The 24,715-nt window shown below is 42.5% G+C and overlaps 1 protein-coding gene across 1 annotated transcript; it reads right to left on the reverse strand.

Moving 5' to 3' along the window:
- Positions 1 to 101: 101 nt before the first annotated feature.
- Positions 102 to 17,046, reverse strand: cidea (cell death inducing DFFA like effector a). The gene is made up of 5 exons (XM_035760817.2): positions 16,792 to 17,046; positions 10,325 to 10,463; positions 7,632 to 7,778; positions 2,395 to 2,567; positions 102 to 1,138 (listed from the first exon to the last, which is right to left on the reverse strand). The coding sequence occupies exons 1-5, from the start codon at positions 16,857 to 16,859 to the stop codon at positions 1,036 to 1,038; spliced, it is 630 nt and encodes a 209-aa protein (XP_035616710.1). The 5' UTR covers positions 16,860 to 17,046; the 3' UTR covers positions 102 to 1,035.
- Positions 17,047 to 24,715: the final 7,669 nt, after the last annotated feature.

The following is a 24,715-nucleotide window of genomic DNA, read 5'->3' on the forward strand; positions in this document are numbered from 1 at the left end:
CTGCAAAATGACTGCAGCTAGGCTCTGACTGAAGCGTAGGGGCCCCGATGTCCATGTATTTGACATCACCCACAGAAAATATACAATCATTGACAAACTAATAGCTTGCATCAAGTCAGATGAGACTTTTTACAAAAACCTTTATTTATAGATTTGACAGACAGGGCAAATATTCAGTGACATTTTAGTTTGAGTGCTTCCAAATTTAAATGTTTTTGTACTTAGACAATGCACAGTCCCAGACAGTTGGGCTTTCAATTGGTCCTGGAGTAAACCCTATTTTAGTCATTTAGCAGATACTCTTATCCAGAGTGACTAACAGGCAAAATTAGGGCCTTGCTCAAGGGCACAATAACAGATTTAGCTATTCAATTAACAGAGTCAGCTAATCAAACCTAGGCCACCTAGCGTTGAGCCAGAAAGTCTTTGCCTGATTCCTCACAACTTCAAAACTCATTGGAGGACAAGATCTGAGGTGATCTCCTCCAATGCAACTTGAGAAGATGCGTGGAGAAGAAATACTTAAGATTCACACTAGTAGATTGCTATTCTGATGGGGAATGGAATCACTCAAAACAGTCACCACGTCAATTCAAGCGACTTCTCAGGCATGCATTTCTCTTTAAAAAACATACGACACAAATGGGGCCATCCAGATTAAGGGATAGTTTAAGAACATTGATATTTTGCTACAGTGGCCAACCAGATTTTTTGAAATGACTTTAAAAAACAAAATCACATCATCCCAACTAGAGATGCATGCAAGTTGGTATGTGTTGCCCATAGTAAAAATGTGCATATTGTATTTATGTCCTCCTCCAGCAGGGCAGTGCTTTTATTTGATGTGTATCAACATCGTTTTACATACATTTGCAATGGCTCAACGAAACCAGCTGGTAACAAGGCCTACACACATCTCACAAAGGGATTTTCCCAGTTACTTAGTGAGACAAATGGCATTCAGGAGGCCCTGGACACGTTTCACCCGGTTCATTTTAAAGAGCTCAAACGGGGCTTTGGAACTTTGGTCACGTCCTAGTAGTCATCGTCACCAATGTACTGCAGTATGTACGAGGAACCACACAGAAGCAGCTGCCCCGCCACTCTCGCCACAGACGTCAGACAACGCAGAAGAGCTCTAAAGAGAATGCGAAAAGGCAGAGATGAAAACTTCCTAAAAACAGTCAAAGCACATATTCTCTTCTCAGAACTTGTTCAGTGAAGACCCATTTTTAAGCCCCAACTTGTTCATATAAAAAAAAACTGGAATCTTCAGATATCCTTGCAGCCAACCCACTGGACACAAACTGGTAGAATAAACATTGTTTCTATGTAATTTAAACACCAACAATTGTCCCATCTGATGACGTTGAATCAACATGGAAAACTGGCAAAGGAATTTAAATATTTTTTTAACTTTAGTCCAATGACATGGATCAATTTCTTGTTGGTTTCACATTAGTTGCCAACGCCATTAAATGTAAATCAGAACAAGATGTTTAACTGACGTCTGTGCCCAGTGGGAAGGAATGAACAAACACACAATGACCTGCCGACTGAATATTTCTCTGCTAAAATATTTTACATTTTGACTAGTGCCTATAAAAATATACAGTACCAATCAAAATATTTGAAACCAATGTTTTTATTTTTGCCATTTTCTACATTGTAGAACAATAGTGATGACATCAAAACTATGAAACACATATGGAATCATGTAGTAACTAAAAGTGTAAAATCAAAACTATTTTGTATTTCAGATTCTTCAAAGTAGCCATTCTTTGACTTGACGACAGCTTTGCACACTGACATTCTCAACCAGCTTCATGAGGTAGTCACCTGGAATGCATTTCAATAAACAGGTGTGCGTGTTAATTCCAGAAAGTTAATTTTTTTAATTTCTTTCCTTCTTAATGCATTTGATTCAATCAGTTGTGTTGTGACAAGGTAGTGGTGGTGTACAGAATATAGTCCTATTTGGTAAAATACCAAGTCCATATTATGGCAAGAACAGCTCAAATAAGCAGAGAAAAGACAGATGATCTGGCCTCCGCAATGACCCAACCTCAAACCAATTGAGATGTTTGGGATGAGTTGGACCGCAGAGTGAAGGAAAAGGAGCTCAGTGCTCAGCATGTGGGATCTCCTTCAAGACTGTTGGAAAACCATTCCAGGTGCAGCTGGTTGAGAGTGCCATTTGTTTAACACTTTTGGCAACTACATGATTCCATGTGGTATTTAATCGTTTCTTTTTTTAAAGAATAATCCTTGAGTAGATGTCTAAACTTTTGACTGGTACTGTAAATCAGTCTACTTCACCTGACATTTTAAAACCCCACCCCCCACAGCCCCCAATAATGTCCCCTTGAGATGGTGGGGTAGTAGTGTACTCACTTCAAGATACCCTTAGCCCTGGTGCATTGAACGTCGTACGACAGTGTGTAGATTTCATAAAGAGTCGCTTTGATGGTTAGACACCCGATGAAGTCCTTGGGGTTCAACTTGTACAGGTCAAAACTCAATTTACCGATTCCATTTCTATTGGGCTGGCTGGAACTTGGGAGGACCTGTACAAGAATGGACAAAGGTCAGGCTAAGACAGGACTATTAAAATCTGGCAAGCTAGCGGAGTTACACTTCTGGTTCATGCTTCCCTCTAATCAAGGCATGATTTAGACAGTGAATTCAGAAAGTATTCACACTGACTTTTTCCAAAATGGGTTATTTTACAAAGTGGGATTAAGAAGGTGTAATTGTGTCAACAATAACACAAAATACACTGAAAGATTCAAAAATAAAAATGAGAAATTATTCAACCCCCAGAGTTAAGAGATCACTTTATTTTTTTTAAATGTATTACCTTTATTTGACTAGGCAAGTCAGTTAAGAACAAATTCTTATTTTCAATGACGGCCTAGGAACAGTGCCTGTTCAGGGGCAGAACGACAGATTTTGTACCTTGTCAGCTCGGGGATTTGAACTTGCAACCTTTCGGTTACTAGTCCAATGCTCTAACCACTAGGCTACCCTGCCACTTTAGCCAGAGATGACAGCTGCAAGTCTTTCTGGGTAAGTCTCAGAGCTTTGCACACCTGGATTGTGCAATATTTGCCAATTATTCTTTTAGAAATTCATCAAGCTCAAGCAAGTTGGTTGTTGATCATTTCTAGACAGCCATTTTTCAATTATTGCCATAGATTTAAGACAATTTAAAAGTCAACTGTAACTCCGCCCATATCATAACACCACTATGGGTTACAATGTTGACATCAGCAAACCACGTCCACACACACGTTCTGCGGTTGCGAGGCTGAAGTTCTAAAACATTAGAGTCAGCTTAGGGTAGAGAATTTGACATTTCCAGAATCTTTTTTTCAGCTCATGAAACTTGTGACCAACACTTCGCATGTTGCGTTTATATTTTTTGTTCAGTGTATATTTAGCCTTGCGTTTTAGGTAATTGTCTTGCTGAACGGTGAATTTGTCTCCCAATGTCTGTTGGAAAGCAGACCGAACCAAGTTTCTCTAGGATTTTGACTGAACTTAGCTCTATTTCGGACCTAGTCTTGTCAATGACAAGCATACCCATAACATGATGCAGCCACCACCATGCTAGAAAAAAAAAATGAAGAGTGGAACTCTGTATTTTCCCCAAACAAAACACCTTTGTATTCAGGACAAAAAGTTAATTTGTTTGCAGTATTATTTTAGTGCCTTATTGCAAACAGCATGCATGTTTTGGAATATTTTATTCTGTACAGGCTTCCTTTTCACTCTCAATTAGGTTAATATTGTGGATTAACTACAATGTTGATCCATCTTCAGTTCTCCTATTACAGCCATTAAACTTTGCAACGGTTTTAAAGTCACCATTGGCCTCATGGTGAAATCCAGCAACTGCGCTTGGAAGAACGCCTGTATCTTTGTAGTGACGGTGTATTGAGGCACCATCCAAAGTGTAATTAACAACTGCACCATGCTCAAACAGATATTCAATCTCCTTTTTTAAATTATTTCCCCCCTCTCTTCATCCACCAATAGCTGCACTTTTGCGAACCATTGGAAAACCTTCATGGTCTTTGTGGATGCATCTGTGCTTGAGATTGACTGCTCAACTGCGGGACCTTACAGATAATTGTGTGGGGAGTACATGTTAAACACCATTATTGCACACTGAGTCCATGCAACTTATTAAGCACATTCATTCACTCCTGAACTTATTTAGGCCATAACAAAAAAAGGGTTGAATACTTATTAAATCAAGACATTTAAGCTTTTCATTTGTAAATATTTCTGAAAACAAGAGGGCCACACTTTCACATCAAACCAGGGAACTCTGGTTCCAGACAGATACTTGGTTTGATGTGAAAGTGTGGCCCTCTTGTGGTGTGTGATAATACAGCAAGTTTCCACAATTGGGAAATGTGACATCCAAAAATGGTTAAAGTCAGTCCTACAACAGAAGTACGACACGGCCAGCCCTCATTTGATATGAACTTGCAGCAGATAGTGATCTTCAAATGCTTTCCCAAGGCAACAGTATGCCTAGCACAAAAGTTAACTTCTGTGTGCATGTACAGTCAGGTCGATAAATATTTGGACATTGTTATTTTAGCCGTCTACAACAGCATATTGTAGTTGACATGAAATAATGAATATGACTCAGGTTTAATTTGAGGGTATTTACATCCAAGTCAGGTAAACAGTGTAGGAATTATAGCCTTTTTAACAGACCAAAAGTAATTGGACAATTGGCTGCTCAGCTGTTCCATGGCCAGGTGTGTGTTATTCCCTCAGTTAATTTACAAATGAGCAGATAAAAGGTCAAGAGTTGATTTCAAGTGTGGCATTTGGAATCTGTTGCTGTCAACCCTCAATATGAAGTCCAAAGAAAGTTCACTGTCAGTGAAATAAGCCATCATTAGGCAAAAAAATAAATTCAAACAAACCAATCAGAAATAGCAAAAACATTAGGTGTGGCCAAAACTATTTGGTACATTCTTAAAAAGAAAGACCACACTGGTGAGCTCAGGAAAACCAAACGGCTCAGAAGACAACTGTGGTGGATGGTGAAGAAAAACCGTCACAACAGTTGGCCAGATCAAGAACACCCTCAAGGACGTAGGTGTATCTGTGTCAAAGTCAACAACCAGAGAAGACTTCACCAGAATAAATACAGGGAGTTTACCACAAGATGTTGTTGGTTATCCTCAAAAACAGGATGGCCAGATTAGAGATTAACATGTTTTTTTTGGCAAAGCCTGTACAGTTCTGGAAAATCCTATGGACAGATGAGACAAAGATAAATGAATGGAAGAGAAGGGTAGGAACTGCTCATGATCCGAAGCTTACCACCTTATCTGTGAAGCATGGTGGAGGCAGTGTTATGGCATGGGCATATATGGCTGCCAATAGAGCTGGTTCCCTGTATTGATGTGACTGTTGACAAAAGCAGCAGGGTGAATTCTGAAGTGTTCATGGCTATATCTGCTCAGATTCAGAGAATACTTCACAACTCATTGGACGGCTCGTCACAGTGCAGCTGGACAATGACCCGAAGCATACTGCGAAAGCAACCCAAAACTTTAAGGCAAAGAAGTGAAATGTTCTGCAATGGCCAAGTCAATTACCTGACGTGAATCCAATTGAGCATGAATTTCACTTGCTGAAGGCAAATCGCCCCAAGAACAAACAGGAACTGAAGACCGCTGCAATAAAAGGCCTGGCATAGCATCACCGGGGAAGAAACCCAGCATCTGGTGATGTCTATGGGTTACAGAGTTCAGGTAGTCATTGATGTCAAAGGATTTAGAACCAAGTATTAAAACTCAATTTAAATGTATGATTGTTAGTTTGTCCAATTAAATTGAGCCCCTAAATTTCAGGGGCTGTATAAAAGTGGTTGTAATTCCTACATGGTTAATACAGTAATTGACAAACCCCTTAAACTAAAGAGGAGTCACTTAAAGCACATCTTGATAGTTTCTTTTCAAATCCATTGCTCTGGAGTATAGAGACAAAATTATGCTAATTGTGTCACTGTCCAAATACTTATGGACCTGACTGTATGCATGTACAGTTGAAGTCGGAAGTTTACATACACTTAGGTTAGAGTCATTAAAACTATTTTTTTAACCACTCTGCACACTTCTTGTTAACAAACTATAGTTTTGGCAAATCTACTTTGTGCATAACAAGTAATTTTTCCAACAACTGCTTAGACATTAATTCAAGTATAATTCACTGTATCACAATGCCAGTGGGTCAGAAGTTAACATACACCAAATTGACAGTGCCTTTAAATAGCTTAAATTCCAGAAAATGTCATGCTTTAGAAGCTTCTGATAGGCTAATTGACATAATTTGAAGTGTACCTGTGGATGTACACAGGTACAAACGCAGTGACTCTTTGCTTGACATCATGGAAAAATCAAAAGACATCAGCCAAGACCTCAAAAAAAAGTTGTAGAACTCCACAAGTCTGGTTCACCTTTAGTAGCAATTTCCAAACGCCTGATGGTACCACACTCATCTGTACAAACAATAGTATGCAAGTATAAACACAATGGGACCACACAGCCGTCACACCGCTCAGGAAGGAGACGTGTTCTGTCTCCTAGAGATGAATGCACTTGAGAAACGTGCAGATCAATCCCAGAACAGCAAAGGACCTTATTAAGATGCTGGAGGAAACAGGTACAAAACTATCTATATCCACAGTAAAACGAATCCTATATCAACATAACCTGAAAGGCCGCTCAGCAAGGAAGAAGCCTCTGCTCCAAAACCGACATACAAAAGTCAGACCATCGTTTGCAACTGCAAATGGGGACAAATATTGTAATTTTGGATAAATGTTCACCGGTCTGATGAAACAGAAATAGAACCGTTTGGCCATAACGACCATCATTATGTTTGAAGGAAAAAGGGATGCTTGCAAGCCAAAGAATACCATCCCAAATGTGAAGCACAGGGGTGACAGCATGTTGTGGGGGTGCTTTGCTGCAGGAGGGACTGGTGCACTTCAAAATAGATGGCTTCATGAGGAAGGAAAATGTGGATATATTGAAGCAACATTTCAAGACATCAGTCAGAAAGTTAAAGCTTGGTCGCAAATGGGTCTTCCAAATGGACAATGACCCCAAGCATACTTCCAAAGTTGTCACAAAATGGCTTAAGGACAAGAAAGCCCTGACCTCAATCCCATAGAAAACTTGTGGGCAGAACTGGAAAAGCATGTGCAAGCAAGGAGGCCTACAAACCTGACTCAGTTGCAAAGTCTCTGTCAGGAGGAATGGGCCAAAATTTACCCAATTTATTGTGGGAAGCTTTTAGAAAGCTACCTGAAACATTTGACCCAAGTTAAACAATTTAAAAGCAATGCTACCAAATACTAATTGAGTATATGTAAACTTCTGACCCAGTGGGAATGTGATGAAAGAAAAGCCTAAATAAATCACTATACTATTATTCTGGCATTTCACATTCGTAAAATAAAGTGGAGATCCTAACTGACCTAAAACAGGGAATTTTTACTTGGATAAATTAAATTTTAAAAAACTAAGTTAATGCATTTGGCTAAGGTGTATGTAAACTTCTGACTTCAAATGTATGCATGTATGTATACGTACCTGAGTCCACATCTCTCCCTTCTGCAGGACCATGACCGGAGTATTGGCTGGCAGTGACTGGAAGAAGGCCTCAGAGTCCACCACTGTCCCATCTTCCTCTAGCACCAGGATGAGGAACTGGCATGTCAACAGGAAGGCACTTGCTGTCTGGGTAGGACCGGTGTCATAGCACACACTATTATTAGATTTTCAAATGGTTTTATTTTTCATTTTCCACCCAAAAATTATGCTAAAAGTTGGCAACAACGATTTTGTTCAATCAACAATTTTAATATTGTGTTTGTGGAGAACTTCACTTTTACAGATGACATGCCAGCTGACCATCCTTGGAAGATCAACCATACTAAAATATATATATATTTTTTTAATAAAAAAAAAAAAAAGTTGTCCCTTTTTCAGCACCCAGTCTTTCAAAAGGGAATACATTAAAAAAATCTAAATAACCTCACAGATCTTCATTGTAAAGGGTTTAAACACTGAACAAGCGTGGGAAACAAACCATAAACAATTAATGAACATGCACCTGTGGAAGTCGTTAAAACTGATAGAGGAAAATATAGTTTAGATGATCAAATGTATACTTTAATGATTAGAACCATTCATGCTAATACTATATTTGTTATGATCTGAAAAGTATGGGTTCTTAATTGTACTGTTACTGAAAATGTAAGCAGAAATGAATTGTGTCTGTGTCTCCTGGGAAAGTTTTGAAGCAGGGATAAGATAGTACTTCAAACAGATAAGAATGTTTTGGTTGGATTCCATTAGCAGAGAGAAGTATATCCTTTAGGCAGGTTGGAATGTAGTTTATGAGGGGAGTGAAACTATCTCCAGGACTGAATACTGCGCCATTGTACGGCTGGGAGAGGGGTGTAACTGATGACGTCATTTTATGTCTTCTTCAGATTTAAAATGTAATGTTCTTTGTATTTTGGGTCAGTACTCATCAAGAATAAATGCTGAACTTGTTTTTTAAGACTGGTCTCTTGCTAATTCATGCAAATGATAAACTTACAACTTATCATGAATTAGAAATGAGTGCGAATTTGATTGGCTTTGGCAATAAAACATAAGGGAATTTAAAAATTCATCTATCAAAAACACTAACAGCTTACAGACTGTAGGCAATTAAGGTCACAGTTATGAAAACTTACGACACTAAAAAAGCCTTCCTACTGAGACTGAAAAACACAAAAGAAAGATGCCCAAGGTCCCTGCTCATCTGCGTGAACGTGCCTTAGGCAAGGAGAAATGAGGACCGCAGATGTGGCCAGGGCATTAAATTGCAATATCCGTACTGTGAGACGCTTTATACAGCGCTACAGAACAGAAAGCTGATCTTCCTCGCTGTGGCAGACCACGTGTAACACCACATGCACAGGATCGGTACATCCGAACATCACATCTGCGGGACAGGTACAGGATGGCAACAACAGCTGCCCAAGGTACACCAGGAACGCACAATCCCTCCATCAGTGCTCAGACTGTCCGCAATAGGCTAAGAGGGCTTGTAGGCCTGTTGTAAGGCAGGTCCTGACCAGACATCACCGGCAACAACATCGCCCATGGGCACAAACACACCGTCGCTGGACGAGACAGGATTGGCAAAAAGCGCTCTTCACTGACGAGTCACAGTTGTCTCACCAGGGGTGGTGGTCAGATTCGCATTTATCGTCGGAGGAATGAGCGTTACACCGAGGCCTGTACTCTGGAGCGGTTTGGAGGTGGAGGGTCCATCATGGTCTGGGGCGGTGTGTCACAGCATCATCGGACTGAGCTTGTCGTCATTGCAGAGAATCATGTCTGTGGAACTTGTTCAGTTTGTGTCTCAGTTGTTGAATCTTATGGTCATTCAAATATTTACACATGTTAAGTTTGCTTAAAATAAAAGCAGTTGACAGAGAACATTTTTTTTTTTTGCCGAGTTTATATATCCATGTGAATCACATACTGTAGGTAATTTGTACAACATGACTGGGTTGCGTTCAGGAGGGCAAAACATTCTGCCGATAGAAATGTCTTGCATATGATTCCCTGAACATTTCACTCCACTGCACTCCGGACCCCAAGTCTCTCGGGTGAGGTTACTCAACAATTGCAACAAGCAACGTCACCTTAACAGGGTCAGTAAACCAGGAGTGTATTAAATGTGTTGAAATGGTCATATTTTATTTTACATTTGGTTACAGAGTTGCCTGTCTAGTAGCAGTGCTTGCAATTTTGTGTATATTAACTTCACAAGGTAATGTAACCGATCCTTGATGACATCTCATTAGCAGGAAGTTCCACCTCACATTCCTCCTCTAATTAGACATTACTTTAAAAAAAAATAATCTTAAACCAATTATTTGGTGAGGTTGATGTAAGTGTTGGAGAGACTGATTTTCTGTCCACATGAAATGGCTCTCTGAATACTTTAAAGACTGACATGTTGAATGACAACCATTATGAATACCGCAGCGGCACAAACAGTATACAAACGTTGTAGATGTAATTTCTATTTTAGTTAGACACTTTAGCACACACTCCTATCCAGGGTGACTTCCTGTTGGTGCATTCATCTTAAGATAGCTAAGTGATTAAGTGATTTCTTATTTTACTTGTCAGAGGTATGTTTGTTCTGCGAAATATATTTGTATCTGAACGCTCCACAACGTTGTCCTGCTGAACGTAGCCCAGGAGTATGCATTTACCTGGTCTAGGAGGTTATCCAGGGAGGTGGCCATTAACCCTTTCCTCTGACTTCGGCTCTGGGTACAGAGCCTGAAGGGACGGGGCTGGGGTGGGGGAAGGATCCGGCGTGAGATTGTCGTTTGGATAGTTGACACTGACCTGTCAGTATAGAAGCAAAAATGACACAAAAAAAAAGAAGGAAAACTAGCTTAGTGCAAGGTCGTGTTCAGTAGAGCACAATTTGTGTTCAGGACAGGTAATGTCTTCAGTTAAGACTGACCGTTTTGTGCCTCGCTTCTTAGTGTGGAGTGATACTACCTGCTGGACTTCTTACAGAGACATACTGTACGTCTACCTCCTTGTTTTATCACATCTCCGCAGAGAGGGGAAAGCATCTCAAATATTGCATTAGGATCATCGGGTTTTAGCAGAATAAGTATTAAAGGTAGACTGATTTATGATTTTTCAATGCCGATAATAGGAGGACCAAAAAAAGCCAATACCGATGCATATATATTAAACAATTACAACAATACTGAATGAACACATATTATAATACATAAATAAAATCTATTTAGTCTCAAATAAATAATGAAACATGTTCAATTTGGTTTAAATAATGCAAAAACAAAAAAACAAAAAAAAAGGGCGCCATGTAAGAACTAACATTCGAGTTCCTTGCTCAGAACATATGAAAGCTGGTGGTTCCTTTTAACAGGAGTCTTCAATATTCCCAGTTAAGAAGTTTTCGGTTGTAGTTCTATCCCTCTACCATTTGTATTTCCTACACCTTTGACTATTGGATGTTCTTATAGGCACTATAGTATTGCCAGCTTAATCTCGGGAGTTGATAGGCTTGAAGTCATAAACAGTGTAATACTTGAAGCACAGTGAAGAGCTGGTGGCAAACGCAGGAAAGTGCTGTTTGAATGAATGCTTATGAGCCTGCTGCTGCCTACCACCACTCAGTCAGACTGCTCTATCAAATCATACTTAATTATAATAAAAACAAATACGAGCCTTTGGTCATTAATATGGTCAAATCTGTAAACTATCATTTCAAAAACATTTATTCTTTCAGTGAAATACAGAACTGTGCTGTATTTTAACTAACGGGTGGCAACCCTAAGTCTAAATATCAGGTGTGTGGACTCGAGTCACATGACTTGCAACTCGACTTCCACACCAATGACTCGTGACTTGAGCCTTATGACTCGACACCCTCCAAGCCCAAATATTTAAAAATGATACAATATTTTTTTTTGAAGGGGACAGTATATCAACTCTTCATTTAATGGTTTACAGTTTGAGTCAGACAGCAGCCAATCAAATTGTGCCAGCTGAGACAGTTGTGCGTGACAGTGCAGAGGAACGTTGGCGGGTGAATTCAGATGGAGCCCTTGAAAAGATGATACCCCAAATTATTATTTTCTGATATAAAGACAACTCTGTATCAACAAAAAACAGATTGAAACTTGCGGGAAGAAAATTAGACTGAAGCAAAACAATTTCCAACTTTGTTCGAGAACAGAAGCTGCACAAAGAATGGTAAGTAATGACTCATATAGCCGACAGCTATATATTTTATTACTTTACAGGTGTATCATGTAGGCTAACGTAACGTTAAATCAATGAGCCTCCTCACAGTCAGTGCGGGAACGTGATCATTGCACCCAAGATGAAGCTACAACTGGCAAGGCAGTTGGTAGCCCTAAATCCTGCCTGATGTTACTGCTGTTCTTAAAACCATTGACATACATTAGCCTACTGTAACCATACAGAGAGAGTGTGTGTGTGTTCATGCATGGGCAATTGTGTACAAGCCTACATTGCCGATAGCGATCCTCGATCACTGGGGGGGTCTTTCATGGCTACCGATGTATTTCCATTGAAAAACAACATTACATTTAGTAGTAAATAAAAGTAGTAAATAAAAGTAGTAAATATATTTTTAAAAGCATTCATGATTTGCATATATGTAATATACTATTACTCTTGTTAAAAATATGAAATGGTATTACATTTGGTGAAGAGCACATTATGACTTGTTTAGGACTTGAGACTTGTCGGTCTTGCCTGTCTTGACTTGGGTGCTAAGACTTGAGACTTACTTGTGACTTGTAGAACAATGACTTGGTCCCACCTCTGCTAAATATTGCACAACCTTCAATATCATAATTATGCCAAAATAATTAGTCTTTGTTAGGAAGAAATTATGTTCACACATTTCGCGAAGAGCCATGCGGCCCAAACTGTTGCATATACCCTGACTCTGCTTGCACAGAACGCAAGAGAAGCTACACAATTTCCGTAGTTAAAAAATTAATGTTAATAGGCAATATTAACTAAATATGCAGGTTTAATAAAAATACTTGTGTATTGATTTTAATAAGGGCATTGATGTTAATGGTTAGGTACATTGGTGCAACGACGGTGCTTTCTCCACAAATGCAATCATCACCTATTTAGCAAAGTAGGCTGTGATTCGATGATAAATTAACAGGCATTGCATTGATTATATGCAACGCAGGACAAGCTAGATAAACTAGTAATATCAACCATGTGTAGTTAACTAGTGATTATGTTAAGATTGATTGTTTTTTTTAAATAATGTAAGTTTAATGCTAGCTAGCAACTTACATTTGCTCCTTGCTGCACTTGCTTAACAGGTGGTCAGCCTGCCACGCAGTCAAAAAATGCCAATTGTTATGAAAACTTGAGAAATCGGCTAAGCCGATTAATTGGTCGACCTCTAAAAAGTATTCAGTGTGATTATAGAGCAAGTGGAACTCTTTAAAATATATGCAAAGAATAACATCTGAATTATTCAGATATGAGTTTCAAACTAAAGCTAACATTGGAAGTTGGCTAGAGCAACCGGCTTTGTTCACACTGCAGGCCTGATTGAAATAGCCTCATTGTCAATTTGTTGACCAGCAGACAGTTGTGCAGAACTGAAATTGAACTTTAAAAGAAAACTAGTTTATATGAATAAGATTTAACTTTTAATTTATTTAAGCCTTGTTCAAATTGCAGGCCTAGTTTATCAAATCTGTTTTGGAATAATGACTGTCCAAACAGCAAGTTACAAGTGACCAAATTGTGTGTGTGCGCACGTTCAGAGAACAATCATTTGCTGACATGTCCATGCTATTTCTCATAATAATGACAGGTGTGTGCAGTGGTGTAGGCTGATTAGTGATAGGAAGCAGGAGCACCACCAAAGAAGTTATCTAGCAAGCTAAGGTGACAATGGCTGCCATGGACATTTCCCAGTCGCTTTGAATGTTCAAAATTATAGTGTAAGAAACTTTACATTTATCCTTTTGAGTTGACATTTTTTTATTGTATCTTTTTAAAGATAAAATGATCCAACTTTCAATACAAGTCCTTTTTGGCTAGCCACAGCAGTCAACTAGCTAGTTAGGTTTCTCAGTTTCTAGCACATTCACTAATTTGTTTGTAAACAATTAAGTTAGTTATCCTATCATATGTTCTTGTCAAAATGTCAACCAGTGGCGGTCAGTGACGTTTAATATGAGGGAGGACAATTTCTCTCATGAGCATGGACTTATTTCTATTACAGCATATTGGATGACTCATTTGTATTACATTCATCCAGTTCAATGTAACAGCGATAGTTAGGCTACAAGACACTCAAAACTTTCCCCTATACCCATCATGAGGTTTCTACAACCAACCCTATGAATGAAAGTTTACAAAGTAGGTGCACAGGTCGAGAGACAAATTTGAGTGACATGGACAGACAGTGACATTTAACGCCGCCTTGCACACTCTTGTCTGCAGCTAGCTGATGTAGGGCGTAATCAGTTGCAAATGATTTTCTATTTGCCAAATTCAGGTATGTTTATCCCAGTTTTTTTCCATTTGAGAAAAGTTAACAGAATCTGTGGAATTAAGACACCCCTGATGACGCGTGCAGTAACAGTGTACAGTCAGTAGCTGTTACACCGGCAGGCACAGTGACAGACTTTGGTATTACCAATTTAACTTGGAAAGTCATAGCCAACTAGCTAACATAGCAATCATTGTTTGAGCATGTGGTTTTCAGTAAGCTAAACTTGCTAGCTGCATTCTCTAAGTAGGTGAAACAGAACTACAAATTTAAAAAAAATCTTGTTTCTCCTTCATTTCAGAAGAAATACATTTGTTAAACTGTTTAACTATTTTATTTGTCTTTGAGTCAACTATTTCCCACAGTATGCACTGCAGTGCTAGCTAGCTGTAGCTTATGCTTTCAGTACTAGATTCATTCTCTGATCCTTCGAATGGAGGGACAACATGTCAGTTCATGTTGCAAGAGCTCTGATAGGTTAGAGGACATCCTCTGGAAGTTGTCATAATTACTGCGCAAGTCTCTGGAAAGTGGTGAGAACCATGAGCCTTCTAGGTTTTGTATTGAAGTCAATGTACCCAGAGGACAGCAGCTAGCTGTCCTCCAGCTACACCCTGGTGCTACCCTACTGAGGGCTGTTGAAGCTACTAGACCTTTGCAAAATAGTGTTTTAATCATTTATTTGGTGACGTGATTATATTTAGTATAGTTTTATCTAAAAACATAACTTTAAACATTATACAATTTAAATGTATGAAATTCCCTGAGGATGGTCCTCCCCTAAGGAGCTTCCACATAGTCGCAAGCAAGATATGCCAAATAAGTCTAAAAACCACTTGAGAGCAAATAAATCATATGGCCAGCAACCAGATTTGCATCTGATTTCAAAGCACCTACAAAAGGTGGTTTGAAATGTGGCTTGTAATATCCAATTCCGTGCTTTTTGGATGTTCAGACAGTAGGAAAAAGAACAGATTCAAACATGCAAAGAAACAGATTGTGTGTCACTTCAAACTGCCAGTGTGAACAAGGCATTAGAGTCGTTAAGTCTGAACAGGTTGTTCTCTCAGTGTTAGCTAATCAAGAATTGAGTTACATGCCTAATCACATAACTATTGACAATATCCGTTAATTTAAAAAAACTTCAGTCCTATCATATTGTAACATCATTACACTGCCAACTAGGGGAGAGGGGAGGTAGACATCTGTGGAAATGTATGACAAAGGGCACACCCACAGGCATTAGTGAAATCACAGAAGTATTAACACTAGACATATTTTGCTTTCAGCCCATATTACCATCATTTTATTCAAGTTCAGATGTTTGAGTTTAAAAATGGCCATTTAAAAACAAAAATCGTACTAATTTGGAGCAGGGCCACACAGCTGTGGAAATGCCATGACTAGGGTGGACATGATTCCTTGTTCTACATGTCTGATAGGCATGTTTGCTCTACATAACACATCTGAACTTTCAACTTTGAAAATACCATTCTGCATGATCTAAAGAAGCACATGTGAAGCGTAGGCTATACAATTAGGATTTGCCAATTAGTCATGACCCTGTTGCGCGTTCAACAGGGGTATCTTCATTACGCCGATTGTTGCAAACCAGTTTACTCATAACAATGTGGAGTTCGGTTTTGTTCTTAAACGGTAGTTGCAGTTCAGTCGTGACTATTAAAAAAATAATGATGCTGTCTGGAAGAAGGCTGGTCTGTCTCGCACGGGGACATGACTCATTGGAAAATCCTAATTATGTAGGCTACGCTTCACAGGTGCGTCTTTAGATGATTCAGAATATAATTTTCAAATGTTTGGTGGCTTAAATGCAGTAGGATATGGGGGAGAGCTGGGACGAAAGGAAAACATTTCAGATAACACAGAAGCTAAAATTACGAAGTGAAATCAGCACATTCCTATAAGAGGATGAACTCACTGCAACCCCCCAAAATAAAACAGCCCAGTCTGACCATGTTACAAAGTTAAGTGGTTTTGAGCAAGTACAAAAAAAATAATAAGTCACTGCATTGAAAATTGTGAAAAACAAATCCTACTACATTCCCATTTAAGTGAGAAGAGAAAATTATGGTTAATATAGCTGCGTTCCATTTTAGTCATTAATATTGCAAGGCAATATTGTTTGCTAAACATTGACTTTGTTCATTTACATTGATGAAAAATGTTGATGTCAAACCTACAGCAAAATTATACCAATTGAAACATGAAATTATGGCTGATACTTTCAACAAGTGTATGAACTAACGAGCATTACAACCCGGACATAAGACCGATATTGATATAGAACAGCATGCACTTCGACAGCTTTTACTTCTGTAGCAATAGTGTTTTATTCTCGCCCGCCGGCAGTTAGAAGTAACTTCGCATAGGTCTGCTCAAGGTATATTTAAATTTACCCTAGAAAATGAAATTACAGTTGCTAATGGTAGAGGACACAGACTAAGCCGTTTTTCATAAATTATGGAGTCGCTACTTCTATCGATCGGGGTAATCAGGAGACTAAAAAAAGTGTTACTTTCGTCCCGGTTCTCCTCTGGTAGTAGGTAGAGCTCTAAATAGGCTACCTATAATGCTGGAAAATTAAATTACACCTAAGTAGTTTATCCTTACCTCACCCAAAAGTCCGGGAGAAGGGTTTTAGCATAATCCACACTTGAATGGATAGACAGTGAAGCCATTGTTTAAAATCAAGTGCAATCCTTGTTTTTGCACGACTATCGAAAATCAATTGGGCTAGATGAGAAAAGAAAGTTGTCGCGCTATTCCCGGCTCTTGCCCGCCTGTGTCCTACCGGTGGTCACTGGCCCTGCCAACCGAAGCGAATAACCGAGGGTTCACTTTACGCCTACTACGTCAGGTGATCAACAATAATAGTGACGCCTTTTTAGAAGGTTGCCCCTCACGCGATTGGTCGCTTGTTAGTGACAAAAGCAACACCATGTGCCACAAGTTGTCCCATCATCGTAATAATAAATTATCCCCCCAAAAAAAATACAGGTAGACCTTGTCCTAGAATCAATAAAAAAATATAAATTGCCTGAGATGCCTATAAATAATTAGAAAACCACTGGCACCCAGCTTGCGTTTAATGCATTACCGTTATCTTACCAAGGCTAAGAGACAATGTATGGTTCATCTGAAAAATGTGGTCGGAGGCGCCATATGGAAAACGTAACACAATTTCAGTCTCCAGGGGCCACATTTAGCGCCAAACCTAATTTCTGTGCGACTCTCAAATGTTGTAACAATGCAGAGGGCTCCTCATTGACATGATTTGTTCACCTTAGGTGGGGGCGGGAGGTCCTGTATAAACAAAAACTCACTTCCTTGACAAAGGCTCTGTACTGCTCTGCAGAGGCAGTAACACCGTAAATGCTGCACAGCTAATAAAGACAGCAGATTGACCATGTAGCGCCTGTAAGGGCTCAGACACACCAATATCGTTTGCAGGCCTATTTTAGTTAAATTCGCAAGTGGCTGAAACTACACTTTATATACACAAAAGTATGTGGACACCTCTTCAAATGAGTGGATTTGGCTATTACAGCCACACCAGTTGCTGACAAGTGTATAACATCGGGCACAGAGCCATGCAATCTCCATAGCCAAACACTGGCAGTAGAATGGCTTTACTGTAGAGCTCAGTGACTTTCAACATGGCACTGTCATTTTTATTTATTTAACCTGTATTTAACTAGGCATCTCAGTTAAGAACACATTCTTATTTACAATGACGGCCTACCAAAAGGCAAATGGCCTCCTTCGGGGAAGGGAGCTGGGATTAAAAATATAGGACAAAACACACATCACAACAAGAGAGACAACACAACACTACATAAAGATAGACCTAAGATGACAACATAGCAACACAGGACAACACAGCATGGTAGCAACACAACATGTCAACAACATGGAAGCAGCACAAAACATGGTACAAAGATTATTGGGCACAGACAACAACACAAAGGGCAAGAAGGTAAAGACAACAATACATCACGCAAAGCAGCCACAACTGTCAGTAAGAGTATCCATGATTGAGTCTTTGAATGAAGAGATAAAACTGTCCAGTTTGAGTGTTTGTTGCAGCTCGTTCCAGTCGTTAGCTGAAGCGAACTGAAAAGAGGAGTGACCCAGGGATGTGTGTGCTTTGGGGACCTTAACAGAATGTGGTTGGCAGAACGGATGTTTATCTCAATATTTAAAAATGTCACGGTAACAATTAGCCTTACTGTGATTGTTTAATTAAAATGGTAAACGTCTTAGCAAATATCAATTTCTCAAGCAGGAACATTGCTAGGACTGTCTGGCAGGGTCTGCATGGGGAAGGCAAAAGGGAAAACTAGCTGTTATATACAGTGAGAGTGGGGATTGGAACCAGGTGTGTGTAATAATGAGACAATTCCGGGGTAGATGAGTGAAGGGCGTTTGCCAGTATCTAGAAGGCCGGCAACGGCAAACGCCTGAGCTGGACCGGAGGGGGAACAAAAGCGAAGGCTAGTGGGACCCCCCCCCCCCCGAGGCGATGCTCCAGCAGTGGGGAGCCGCCAACCTTGGGGACCGCCCCGGCAATGCGGTACGGGTCGAAGCCTGTGGAAGTCCTGAATGAGAGAACGATCCAGGATGTCCCGCGCCGGAACCCAGCACAGCTCTTCGGGACCGCACGCCTCCCAGTCGACCAGGTACTGGAGAAGCCCCCCACGACGCAGTGAGTCTAAAAGACGCCCCCTTGACATCCAAGGGAGGGGGAGGTGCGTTGTGGGGTCCAAGGGACCAGCTGCCACCGGCCTGAGGAGATATACATGAAATGAGGGTGAGATATACATGAAATGAGGGTGAGATACGGTAATTGACGGGGAGCTATAATCTGTACATCACCTCATTGACTCTCCTCAGGACTTTGAACGGCCCCACAAACCGTGGACTCAGCTTTTGGCAGTGCAGGTGGAGGGTCAGGTCCTTCAAACAAAGCCAAACCCTGTGAATGACCGGGGCCACACTGAGGTGACAATCGTCCTGCGCCTTCTGTCGGAGGACGACACACTGGAGATGGGTGTGTGTAACGGATGTGAAATGGCTAGCTTAGTTAGCGGTGCGCACTAAATATCGTTTCAATCGGTTACGTCACTTGCTCTGAGACCTTGAAGTAGTAGTTCCCCTTGCTCAGCAAGGGCCGCGGCTTTTGTGGAGCGATGGATAACGATGCTTCATGGGTGACTGTTGTTGATGTGTGCAGAGGGTCCCTGGTTCGCGCCCGGGTATGGGCGAGGGGACGGACGTAAAGTTATTCTGATACATGTGCACGGTGTTCCATTCCTCCTGGGCGTGCCGGAACCAACTGTCCACAGCAGGAGTCTCGATCTGACTCCGGTGCCAGGGCCAGCTGATTGCGAAGAACACGATGGATGAAAGGGTGTGAGGTTAGTGGAGGAGTGATGAAGGAAGTTTTGTGGGTATTCTGCCCAAGGCAGAAATGTAGCCCACTCCCCAGACCTGTTCTGACAGTAACTACAAAGGTACCTCCGCAGTTCCTGATTTACCCTTTCCACCTGCCCATTTGATTGGGGACGGTACTCGGAGGTGAGGCTGACAGCGACCCCCAGTCGTTCAATGAAAGGTCTTCCAGACACGGGAGGTGAACTGAGGACCACGGTCAGACACAATGTCCTCCAGGATCCCGTAGTGCCGGAGGACGTGAGAGAAGAGAACCTCCACAGTCTACAGGGTCGTAGGGAGACCAGGCAGTGGAATCAAACAACAGGCTTTGTTAAACCAGTCCACAATGACAAGGATGGTGGTGTGCCCCTCCAAGTGGTGCCCCCTCCAAGTTCCTGTGGTCCGTCCAGACAATGCATTGATGTTTAGCACCCTCCAGCCAATGTCCCCATGCTTTCAGAGCCTTCTTGACGGTCCACAACTCACGAACCCCCACGTCGTAATTCCGTTCCGTGGGAGACAGCTTCCATAAATAGAAGTCCCATGGATGGAGTTTAGGCGGCGATCCAGTGCGTTGGGGGAGAACAGCCCCTACTCCAACCCCAGAGGCGTCCACCTCCAAGATGAAGGGCAGAGACGGGTCAGGGCAAGCCAGAACAGGTGCGTTAGTAAAACGTTCCTTGAGTGCACAGAATGCTTTGCTGGCCTTCCCAGTCCAGCGCAGCTGTTGGGGACCTTCCTTCAGGAGGGAGGTGAGAGGAGCCACCACTGTGCTGAAACCCCTAATGAAATGACAGAAATAGTTGGCAAAACCAAGGAAGCCCTGCACCGCCTTGATGTTGGATGAAATAGAATACGACCGTGCTACATTGACCCTGCTCTCCAACACCAGCAGTGGATATCCAATAGCCCAGGAAGGAGACAGCCTGCTGAAAGAAAAGGCACTTCTCCGCATTGGCGTACAGTTGATTCCCTATCAGCCTCTCAAAATGAACCTGACATGAGAGACATGTTGCTTGTGTGTAGTGGAGTACACCAAGATGCTGTCTGTGCACACCACTACATAGTGACCCAACATGTCTCTCAACACCTCATTAATGAATGATTGAAAAACAGAGGGTGCATTTGTCAGGCCGTAGGGCATTACCCTGTATTCGTAGTGCCCGGTGTTGAAGGCGATATTCCATTCAGCCCCCTCTCTGATGCGCACCAGGTTGTAGAGACTGCGTAAATCCAATTTAGTAAAGTACTTAGCACCGTGCATTTGTTTGATCACAGTGGGTATGAGAGGCAGGGGATAACTGAATTTAACAGTAGCCTTATTTCGAGTCTGGTAATCGATACAGGGGCGAAGACCTCCCTCCTTCACAAAAAAATAAGCTGGAGGTGGCCAGAGAGGTGGACGGACGGATGAATCCTTGGGCCAGCGCCTCCTGGATGTAGGTCTCCATGGCTTCGGTCTCTGCATGCAAGAGAGGGTAGATGTGCCCCCGCGGGAGGGTAGAACCAGACAGTAGGTTGATGGTGCAGTCCCATGGGTGATGTGGGGGCAGGCACATGGCACGAGTCTTTGAAAAGGCTGCCTGTAGGTCCCGGTACTCCTCCAGGATTGGTATGTGGGTGGCCTGTTCCGGACTTTCCATGGAGGTGGCACAGATTGACAACGAGAGATGCCTCCCTTCATACTCCTCAACAACCTCCTCTCTGTCCACAATATGCTGGGGCTATGCAACTGTAGCCATGGGAAACCTACAACTACGGGGTGTGCAGGAGAGGCTAAGATGAGGAAATTGATGCGTTCATGGTTGTTGTGAGTAACTGAGGGAAATGAGAATTGTGGTCTGGCGCACCAGTCCTGTTCCTAGGGGGACGGTTGTCTAGGGCAAGGACTGGGATAGGGGGTTGTAAAGGGACTAGAGGAATGCGTAATGATAAGGCCACTGACCAGTCTAGGAAGTTACCTGCAGCACCTGAGTGCACTAGGGCAGGACTCAGTGGGTGGCCAGGATAGTCAGGGAAGGTGATAGGGAGGAGGACAGGCTGGGTGGACAGAGAGGAGCAAGGCACGTCCACGCCTACCTTGGAAGGTGCAGGAGGACTCCTCTGCCTTTCGCTTCCTCGCTTGGTTTTCCTCCTGGGACAGGTGTGGGGTGGTCTGACTCCCCACAGTAGGAGCAGAGACCCTGTTGACGGCGGCATTTAAGTTCCTCAGGGGGAAGGTGCATCGTGCCTACCTCCATGGGCTCAGTATCGCGGAGATTCCTGGGAGAGACCCGAATTCCTGGGATGACAGGCAGGCAGGAGCTCTCCAGGCTGATGGCCATGGTGAATAGCTTGTCCAGCATGAGGTTTTCATCGCGACAGGCCAGCTCGGTCTGGACATTAGCCTGTAGCCCGCTGCAGAAAACCGTCAACAGGGCCTGGTCGTTCCAGCCATTTGACACAGCCACCTTCTCGAAATACTGAGAGTACTCCGACGCTGTCCTGGACCCCTGGCATTGACGCAGGAGACGCTCACCTCCCTCTCGGCCCTCTGTAGGGTGGTCGAAGACGTCACGGAAGAGTTGGGTGAAGCGCTCATAGGACTGCACTTCTGGTCCATTCCTCTCCCAGATGGCGTGCGCCCACTCCAGAGCCTGGCCTGTCAGCACCGAGATCACCAAGGCCACCTTGCCCGTCTCGGAGGCTACCCTGGCATGACAGACCAGGTGGTCAGACCAGGTCACACTGCAGGAGAAACCCCTACAATGAGCTAGGGTTTGTCAAACTGCTCCGGGAGGGGCAGGTGGATGTTGCTGATTGGACCAGGTGATGGTGATGGGGTGGCTGGAACGACTGTGGGGAACTGGGAAGGTGGTGGTGTAGCCTGCAGTTGGTGTAAGGCACCTCATCCATGGCAGTCCCGAGGCACTCCAGGCACGAGTCGTGGTGGTGGACCTTTGATCCTTAGAACTACTGAACTTATTTAAGCACCATAGAACAAAGTGAGATGAAACCCAAATGCTGTTGGCTCAAAATAAACCCAGCAAAAAAAGAATTGTCCCTTTTTCAGGACCCTATCTTTGAAATATAATTCCTAAAAATCCAAATAACTTCACAGATCTTCATTGTAAAGGGTGTAAACACTTATTCAATGAACCATAGCAATTAATAAACATGGAACGGTCGTTAAGACACTAACAGCTTACAGACGGTAGGCAATTAAGTTCACAGTTATGAAAACTTAGGACACTAAAGAGGCCTTTCCACTGACTCGAAAAACACCAAAAGAAAGATGCCCAGGGTCCCTGCTCATCTGCGTGAATGTGCCTTAGGTATGCTGCAATGAGGCATGAGGACTGCAGATGTGGCCAGGGCAATGAATTGCAATGTCCGTATTGTGAGACGCCTAAGACAGCGCTACAGGGAGACAGGATGGACAGCTGATCGTCCTCGCAGTTGCAGACCACGTGTAACAACACATGCACAGAATCGGTACATCCGAACATCACACCTGCGGGACAGGTACAGGATGGCAACAACAACTGCCCAAGTTACACCAGGAACCCACAATCCCTCCATCAGTGCTCTGACTGTCCTCAATAGGCAGAGAGAGTCTGGACTGAGGACTTGTAGGCCTGTTGTAAGGCAGGTCCTCACCAGACATCACCAGCAACAACGTCGCCTATGAGCACAAATCGTCGCTGGACCAGACAGCATTGGCAAAAAGTGCTCTTCACTGACGAGTCACTGTTTTGTTTCACCAGGGGTGATGGTCGGATTCGTGTTTATCGTTGAAGGAATGAGTGTTACACCGAGGCCTGTACTCTGGAGCAGGATTGATTTGGAGGTGGAGGGTTCGTCATGGTCTGGGGCGGTGTGTCACAGCATCATCGGACTGAGCTTGTTGTCAATGCAGGCAATCTCAATGCTGTGCGTTACAGGGAAGACATCCTCCTCCCTCATGTGGTACCCTTCCTGTAGGCTCATCCTGACATGACAATGCCACCAGCCATACTGCTCATTCTGTGCGTGATTTCCTGCTAGACAAGAGCCTGGATCGCAATCCCATTGAGCACGTCTGGGACCTGTTGGATCGGAGGGTGAGGGCTTGGCCCATTCCCCCCAGAAAGGTCTGGGAACTTGCAGGGACCTTGGTGGAAGAGTGGGGTAACATTTGACAGCAAGAACTGGCAAATCTGGTGCAGTCCATGAGGAGGAGATGCACTGCAGTACTTAATGCAGCTGGTGGCCACACTAGATACTGACTGTTAATTTGGATTTTGACCACCCCCTTTGTTCAGGGACACATTTTTCCATTTCTGTTAGTCACATGTTTGTGGACCTTGTCCAGTTCATGTCTCAGTTGTTGAATCTTTTATGTTCATGTTAAGTTTTCTGAAAATGTACGCAGTTGTCAGTGAGAGGACGTTTCTATTATTGCTGAGTTTATATCTTCATAAACAAAAGGGCACAGGGCGAACCCAAAGTGACAAATATAAAGTACTCAGTCAATAGTAGGTAATATTCCTCTCAGGAAAACAAGTAACATTTACAATTACAGACAAAGACAAATGGCAGAGGGAGTATATACACAGTGATAGAATGGGGATTGGAATCAGGTGTGTGTAATGATGACGAGACACGTCCAGGGTTGATGAGTCAAGGACGTTTGCCAGCAGTAGGTTCGGCAGCAGCCAGAAGGCCGGCGATGCCTAACGCCTGAGCTGGACCGGAGGGGGAGCCAATGCGAAGTCTGGTGGGCCATAGGCAAAAGGCTATATTAGCCTTATAGAAATTGCTGCCCAAATAAATGCTTCACAGAGTTCAAGTAACAGACCAATTTCAACATCAACTGTTCAGGGTAGACTGCGTGAATCAAGCCTTCATGGTCGAACTGCTGCAAAGAAACCACTGCTAAAGGACACCAATAATAAGAAGAGACTTGGTTGGGCCAAGAAATATGAGCAATGGTCATTAGACTGGTGGAAATTTGTCCTTTGGTCTGATAAGTCTGCATGTGTGGTTCCCAACATGAAGCATGGAGTAGGATGTGTGATGATGTGGGGTTGCATTGCTGTTAACACTGTCAGGGATTTATTTAGAATTCAAGGAACTCAGC

Source organism: Oncorhynchus keta, chromosome 4, assembly GCF_023373465.1.
Source record: "Oncorhynchus keta strain PuntledgeMale-10-30-2019 chromosome 4, Oket_V2, whole genome shotgun sequence".
Taxonomy (NCBI): Eukaryota; Metazoa; Chordata; class Actinopteri; order Salmoniformes; family Salmonidae; genus Oncorhynchus; species Oncorhynchus keta.